Here is an 8,255-nt window from a genome sequence, read left to right as displayed (position 1 = left end):
CAGACGGCCAACGAATTGTCGACTGCACACAATTTGGGTACGAGGTTCTTGCAGTGCTATTCACCGCTATTTATTTCTTCAGAGTAACCCCTAAGCCTTTCTTGAAGTCGCGTACCGTTTTACTCCCTAAGTCTGATGGGGCTACAGACCCCGCTGACTTTAGACCAATCTCTTTATCCTCTATGCTCCAAGGATGGCTCCATAGAGTCATCGCAACCCGTCTTGGCAGAGTAGTCGATATCTCCCCTGCTCAAACTGCTTTCTCACAAGTTGATGGTTCACTAGTGAATGCACTAATCATCAACAGCATTCCAAAAAAGGCCAAAACATCTTATAAGTCGGTGTACTTACTGAGTTTAGACGTCCGAAAGGCTTTCGACTCAGTAAGCCACCATTTAATTCTCCGTGCGTGTAGAGCACAAGGCCTTCCGCCTTCCTTCCTTGACTATATTGAGTCAATCTAACGCGAAACAACTTCAATTCTTGAGTTCCCGAATGGCAGGGGAGAGACGCTTGCCAAACTAAGTAGAGGCGTTAAGCAAGCCGATCCTTTAAGTACCGTTCTTTTCAACCTTGTGGTGGATTAAGCTCTGGGAGCTATTCCTCACGAGGTGGACTTTACAATCAATGACACCCTGATCCCAGCTATTGCCTACGTGGATGACTTGGTCATCGCGTCCTCCACCAAGGTCGGGTTACAAAAGTCCGTAGATATCATTGTTAAAGTATTAAAGAAACGGGGACTAGATATTAACGGAGCAAAAGCATATCAGTCGGCATTGATGCCAACCCTAAATCCAAAAAGACTAAGTTCATCACAGTACCTTTCGTGTCAGTCGACAATACTCTGGCGAAAACTCTTAGAGCAGACCAAAAGGTTTCGTACCAAGTTCTGGATATGGCCCCCTATGGGGTTAAAAACCCGGCGACTCTTAATGATATTAATGCTCTACTTACTAAGATTCAGAAGGCCCCCTTAACCCCCCATCAGCGTCTGTTCTGTTTGAAGTAATTCTTCATCCATAAGTTTGTACATCAGCTAACTTTAAGCCCTTTTTCATCAGGGTCACTAGTCGCGTTGGATAGGTCCGTGAGATCACCTGTGAGAGTGTTCCTTGACCTTCCGCATGATGTGCCCAACGCTTACCTGCACGCTAGAGTATCAGATGGTGGCCTTGGCATCCAGGGGCTCAGGCTCTCGATCCCTCGAATTAGAGCCAGCCGAAGCGCCTAGACAATTCAAAAGGTTTCCTGTTATGAGCCTCCCCACTCTTTCCTAGCTATATGCAGAACAAACGAAATGGATAATCACCGTAACTACCTACGTAAACTGCTGAAAGTTGGCGAGACCTACGCCATGTCCAAAACACGCTACGATAAATACCACTCCAACCAACTCTACAAATCCCGTGATGGAGCGGCCCTGAAGCGTCTTGGGTCTTTTCCTCTATCCCAAAATTGGGTGGATAAGCCCCCTGCCGACTTAGATAGCAGGAGGTATAAAAGAATGATCCACCACCGAATCAATGCCATCCCAACCCGAAGCCGAACGACAAGGGGCCAAGACTTGTCGAGAAATTGTAGAGCCGGCTGCCTCGCACCCAAGACAGCGAATCACGTCTCGATGGGTTGCCTGAGAACACACCCTAATCGTATAAAACAGCATGACCGGGTTAGAGACATAACCGCAAAATGGATAGAATATGACGGGTACAGAGTGATAAAGGAACCATGCTTCACCACCCTTACCCACGGTACCACGAGAGCCATGGGACGTTGGAGACCTGATATCTTTGCAATTAAAGGCGAGGATGGGGTTATATTTGACGCCCAGGTTAGAGCCGAGGGGTACGACCTGGATAGGCTTCACGAAGAAAAAGTGGAGAAGTACAGAATAGCCCCTGGGCTAATCGAAACAATCAAATCAATCCACGGCCTAAAAAAAATCAAGTGTGTAGCTATAACCTTCACCAGACGGGGTCAGATAAGTCCAAAGTGCTATAAGGCATTGGGAGCATACTTTAACCCTCGTCAGATTGGGTTCTTATTCAGAGTCGTTCTATACGAAGACGTAACCATTTGGTGGGCCTGGAACTCTACGGTCCGAAGAGCCACCCTTAAACGAATACCCCATGTTCCTGACCCAACTTATCCCCACCAACCGGCGTAGCAACACATCCCCCTCACCACCAAAGAGGTATTCCCCACCACCGAAGTTATGTACCACATCACCTATCAGAGTAGCCAAAGAAGATGTATTTCCCGTAACCCAGTGCAACAATTTGCCCCCAGTAAGTTTGTGGAGATGTTTCCACAAGCATTGAAATAGCTGTACCCTATCCCCTTATAGCGGATATAATTTGATGTTCCCAATGCCCCTTGTAAGTAGCTGAGAACCTGATTACCCCAATACCCCATGTAGATGTCCCACAAGTCAACCTGTGTTCACCAGTTGCCGAGAATCAGCGACCAAGTCCTTGAGATCGAAGCCACGTGAAGCAGCATAGCCATCCTGATACCCTAGCCAATTGTATTGCCGAGTACCCGAAGAATTTCTACAGAGCAAGAGAAGATTTTGTAGAAGTGGCAGGAAGAGTCTTATTCAGTGTTTATTTAATTATGTTTAATGAGGTGTCCATTTTTTGGGCACCTCATCGTTTTTGTAAGGGCAGATCCTCCACCCAAAGATGGGGAAACCAAATACAAATATTTAATAGCTAAATGCCTCGTCATCTATATTTTGAACGCAAATTGCATGTCCAGCCTTTGAGCTTGGACTACGTCTGGCTGAGAGACGGATGTTTTTATCATACGGTATTTGGATACCGTCACTTCTAGGCTCCTTGCTTCTATAGGGCCGTTGATTTTAACGCCTATAGAGAATGCAAGTGATCTCGTCAATTTTTGTGTCAACTGTTCATGTTGAGAGGATTTGGTGAGAGGTATTTGGTCTCATTTGCCTTTTTGTTGTGTGCCATTGGTTAAGGGAATCAATGGTACAAGGTGTACAAGTGATCTCATCAAGTAGACAAGGCCCAGGGCTATTCCTCTTGTGGATCACCCTTTTACTTGTCACCCAACTGGGTAATGGTAACTGAGCTCCTTTTTGGTAGAACTCAGAGGAATCGTTACACATTATGGGTGCACAGAGTATTAAGGGCCCATTGAGGATTAAAATCCAATTCTTCTTGGATAAAAAAACTTGAATGACAGCCTTTTGTCACAGGAATGGACTGCTATGACTTTGGTAGTAGGAAATTGGTTTATTTGATGTTGAACTGTTGAATCCAAGGGGCATGCTGGCATTACTGGGTTTGTGGTGACCAGGTGACTTTGGTGATTGGTTTGAAAAACAAATGACCCTGTCAGATTATGAAATCCCCCCGGCCTCAGCTCAAGCGAAACTAACACACATATCCTAATATGCAAACAAAACACACACAGATAAATGTACTGAAACACACACACACACACACATACACACATAGACCTACACATAGACCAACACATGCATACACAAACAGCCACAAACAAACAGCCCCATACACGCTATTAGACATTTTTATTCGGTTTCCCCTTCTTAGGGTGGGGGATCTGTCATCACAAAAATAATGGGGTGCCAAAAATGGCCACCCCACAAGAAATAATTAAATAAAAATGGAAATCAACTAGTCTTCATGCCACTTATAAATTTTCTTGAATTGCCAATGTAGTACATTCTGTTAATCAGCACCAATATTGAGTGGCTCCATTGTTACACAGGCAAATATCTTCAGAGATTTGAGAATGAAACCTGGAAAAGATGCCTTTGTTCCACACCACCCAAGAGGTCAAGGCTAGTGGCGCGTCTTTTTTAAAGAGGTTCCCCCAGTAGGCCTCATCCTCTGTGTCATGTAATATTTATTATTATGTGTATTGTGTCATGTAATGTAATTGTATTAAAATAACAAAAAATATTATAAAATTATTCTAAAAAAAATTATTGTAGTTTAGTGACTTTTCGGTCATCTTGTTGAACAATCACTGACAGTAATTTAATAACAAAAATCAATTATTTAAAAAAAACTGATGTGTGTTAGTGATTTTCCATTGACAAACCTGTTAATTGACAAAATTATTACTTAAAAGCTTATTAAAGGATTATTAAAAGGGATTACTTAAGGATTATATAAAACTTGAAAGTCTGGAAAGAAAGAAAAGGGTGAATTAATACTTAGTTTCGTTGAAAGCCTGAAAGGATTACTTAAAAACAATTATTAAAAAAAAACCTATTGTGTGTTACTGACTTCCCAGTGGTCTTCTTTGCTCTTCTTGTTTTTTTTTCTTTCTCCTCTTCTTTTGCTGCCCTTCCTGAGTGGCAGAAAGTCGCTTTGCCACAGCCTCAAAACCTTTACTACATTCTGCAATCTTCAATTGTTTGGTCTTCTTGCTACTTGTTCCTGCCACTTGATGAAAAATTACCGACAGCTCTTGGCTCGATATTGATTCATCATCGCTGCTAAAAATTTCCTGCATTTCCTTCCATCGCTGCAGATTTCTTTCGTTCAGCTTTTTGTCCCACCAAGGTATCTGTTTCAAAGGTGAACTGCGTGCTTCTTCTGACATCTCCTCCATTGTATGTGAGTGTGTTTCTGTGTGTATGAGTGTGTGGCTCTGTGTCTGTGGCTCTGTGTCTGTGGCTGTGTGTGTGTTTGTGTGTGTCCATTTGAGGCTCCTCACTCCTTACTTCTTCTTGTGTCTCGTCCATTGCTAAATCCATCAAGGCTGATCTCTTTCGCTTCCTGGACTTCTCGGGTAGGAGGAACATCTGCTCATAGCCCTCATTGAACTGGCCGGGCCTGACTCCGTAGTCGAAGCACAACTCTTCTCCCGCCGTAATGTCTCGTGTCGCCACGAGAAAAGGTCTTTTCAGACCATCAACCACCAACGCCTTGGACTTCAGATTCGGGCCATCCTCATTTGCCTTATGGTTTACAAGGCGTCCGAAACATTGCTGATGGGGATGGCAAGCGCAAGCCTCTTCTCTTGCATCTATCGTAACATCTTGGTCAACTGTCAAAAAGTAATTGCTTCCATCATCCTCTCCAAGTAGTGACCGAAAGAGTCTGTTTGCCTCGATGGTAGCCATCCTTTTCCCGTGAATCTCAACCACTACTTGATTTTTGTAGAACGGGATTGTCGCATAAACGCCTTGTCCAGCTCCTTTGTTGAGACTCTGGGCTACGGTCATTCCCGGCCAGGACTGATTAAGGACACATTGAGTCAGATAGTCATCTACCAATGGCTCAGAAGGAAAGAGTTTTGGGATCCTGAATCTTCTGTAAGTCTGCTGGACTTCTTCCAGAGACGGCACGGTGTCTTGGTATCCTAGCCGAGGAATTGCCATCTCTAAGCTAGCTTCTGTGAGGGCCTCAGTGAGATCTGCTCCTATTCCATGCTTCTCCGACATTTTTTTAAGGATCTCCTCAGCTCGAGCCTGTTTGAGCTGTTTCCTGTAGAGATCCTTAACAGACTTCAATATGGCTGTGCTTTTTATCTCTGGATTGATTCTTCTTATCAATTTCAGAGAAGCCGTCTTCAACTTGGCCCTTCCATCTATTGGCTGTTCCTCCAGAACACGGTTGAAAGCCTGGAAAGAAAGAAAAGGGTCAATTAATACTTAGTTTAGTTAAAAGCCTGAAAAGGCTTTTAACTATAACTATATATAGGCTTTTATAACTATATAATATAATATATTATAACTATATAATATATAGGCTTTTAACTATATATTTCTTTCCAAGCCTGGAAAGAAAGAAAAGGGTCAACTAATACTTGGTTTAGTTGAAAGCCTCAAAAGAAAAGAAAAGAGGAAATAGACATGAGAAGATAGACATTTAGATTTAATATATAGTTAGATTTAATATATTTACAATATAGAGGTATAGATTCTAGCAAACGACTGGCCCGAAAAACTGTTAATTGACAAAAGTATCACTTAAAAGCTTACTAAAGGATTATTAAAAGGGATTACTTAAGGATTATATGAAAGTCGAAAGTCTGGAAAGAAAGAAAAGGGTCAATTAATACTTAGTTTCGTTGAAAGCCTGAAAAGGATTACTTAAAATCTTATTAAAGAATTATTAAAAAGGATTACTTAAGGATTATATAAAATGAAAAAGACTGTTTAAGAAATCTATATCACATAATTTTAAGGTATACTTACTGCCTTGGCCACCCTTTTCCTGGTTGCCTTATCCATGCATGAAGTAACCTCTTCGTCGTCCGCATAGGCTTCGTACACATTCTTTGACGTAATTTCTGAATGGCACAGGTACTCATGCATCATATCCCTGTCCTCCTTTGACAGGTTTGTCGCATTCCTAATAATAGTCGCGATTAAGTGGCGTATTGTAGTCTGATTTGGAACACGAACACCTAGCCTCATTTCACCGGGGAAAATTTTCTCCAGGAACCTCCGCAATGTTATGCTTGTGTTTTGTATCTTCTGTCCTGACATCGATAAAAGGAATTGTTTTGGCTCTGGCAAGTCTGACTTTACCAAAGCAGGTCGAACGAACGATAGGTAATTTCTAAAAATGACTTCTTCGCGTACACTGAGTGCAACACCAGCGGACTTTATGCTAGCGGTCTTGTGTTTTTCAACAAGTATGACGAACATATTTTCCTCCGCCACATACCGCCGGTTCAAAAACTCCATCACCGTCATATTCTCCGGAACTCCAGGCCGATGACCGTACATAAATGAAACCAAAAAGCAGAGGTAAGCAGTGAGGTTTGTGTGGTCCTCTTCAACCAGCCGATTTCTTGTTAGCCGCGTGATTACAGGGGCCATGAACTTCTCCACGCCAGCTTTCAAGTTCCTGTAGTCCTCTATAGTGAAAGAGTTTGGATTGAAAGTCCGCTGGAGCTCTCGGTGCCTCATCTCTGCCGTTGCAAGAGATTTTTGCTTCCTATCCAAGAAGGTTACAGCCGACATGGCAGAGTTGACGAGGGCTATATTCAGCTCTGGCGGTGCATCACTACCACGGGATGTGATATATTTTACAAACCTGTAATAGCCCTGAGCATATTTGTTTCGGCTGCTTCCTTTCATTCCACAGTCGGCAAGCTTTGAGAAGAACAGCTCCACTCTTTCGGCAGAGTGGAAATTCTTCCAATTATACTTTGTTCCCTCTAAGATAAAGTATACAATCTTCTGGGCGCACCCAAAAGGATTCCTATACTTTCTGGTACTCCTCTCTCCACATTCCGCAGACCATTTCTCAAATTTGTTCATCAATCCGATTCCATAGGCCATCTTCTTCGCCTCCTCTTCTGTTTTGACATTTTTGGTGTAGATGTCATACAGCCCGTGTTTTGCATCTTTTTTCTGATATCAGATGTCCAATTCCAATCCTTCTTGTAGTATTCGCTTCGCAGCTCCGATTTTTCCTCCTCCTCCTCCGAAGATTCGTCCTCAGGGATCTCTGGAGCGTAGAGGCTTCCCCCCTCGTCGCTGTGCACAACGTCTTCGGGGTCTGACTCTTCTGAGACTCTTCTCCGACGGATTTGAGAGGACAAACTTAATTGCTTACCGGAGAAAAGATCTGTTTCCAAGACAGGTGGTGATTGCTGTGGCAGCGCCGATGTTGATGGCCCTGCCACGTGTGCAGTGTGTGTGTTTGTGTGTGTGTGTGTGTGCATGTGCGCAGCCACTGGCCTGGTGTCCTCAAATGAAAGTGCACGGTCCGGTAGATTTAGAGGGTCAAAATATATTCCGGTCATAGCCGACAAAGCCTTGCAGAAACCGTGCAATGTTTTGGTTTCTTCCACCAAGCTGCTCACTTGTGAAGCCAAAAAATATGACTTGTTCTGAGACCTCTCTGCAAGCTCATCCTTGGCCAATTCGTGCATTTCCTTTGCTTCTTTGACTGACCAAAATTCTCCATTGGTATTCTTACTACAGCTTCCTTTCTTCGCCAGAAAGTGTTTGTCCAATTTGTAGAAGGATCTGCGGCAAAATTGGCAAATAGTGAAGAAATTCCTTGGCTTCTTCCCTTTTACATCCTTCGAAACAGCAAGAGTCATGGAAGGATTCCTAGAGTCATCCTCAGGTGCGATCAAAGAGGCCAAGTGTGTTCCAGGGGCAGTCAAGGTTTGTCCAGAAAAGTCAAGGTCGGTTCCGCGACAGTCAAGGTTGGTTTAGGGTCAGTCAAGGTTAGTTCAGGGGCAGTCAAGGTGGGTTTAGGGGCAGTCAAATCATGTTCAGGGGC

At 43.4% G+C, this 8,255-nt stretch overlaps 1 protein-coding gene across 1 annotated transcript; it reads right to left on the bottom strand.

Annotated features, from left to right (window-relative positions):
* Positions 1-3,662: 3,662 nt before the first annotated feature.
* LOC136029587 (uncharacterized) lies at positions 3,663-8,133 on the bottom strand. The gene is made up of 2 exons (XM_065708082.1): positions 6,206-8,133; positions 3,663-5,629 (listed from the first exon to the last, which is right to left on the bottom strand). Exons 1-2 carry the CDS (start codon positions 7,298-7,300, stop codon positions 4,499-4,501), a joined length of 2,226 nt encoding a protein of 741 aa, XP_065564154.1. The 5' UTR covers positions 7,301-8,133; the 3' UTR covers positions 3,663-4,498.
* Between the last annotated feature and the right edge of the window lie 122 nt (positions 8,134-8,255).

Source organism: Artemia franciscana, chromosome 7 (assembly GCF_032884065.1).
Source record: "Artemia franciscana chromosome 7, ASM3288406v1, whole genome shotgun sequence".
In the NCBI taxonomy this organism is placed as follows: Eukaryota; Metazoa; Arthropoda; class Branchiopoda; order Anostraca; family Artemiidae; genus Artemia; species Artemia franciscana.
Note: the sequence above shows the minus strand (reverse complement) of the source record. Positions and strands in the feature narration are given on the sequence as shown.

Coding starts and splice junctions, on each gene's coding strand:
- LOC136029587 (XM_065708082.1), bottom strand. CDS start 7,300: ATGGCCTATGGAATCGGATTGATGAACAAATTTGAGAAATGGTCTGCG. Junction 5,630..6,205: donor GGAAAAGGGTGGCCAAGGCA/GTAAGTATACCT, acceptor CTTTCTTTCCAG/GCTTTCAACCGTGTTCTGGA.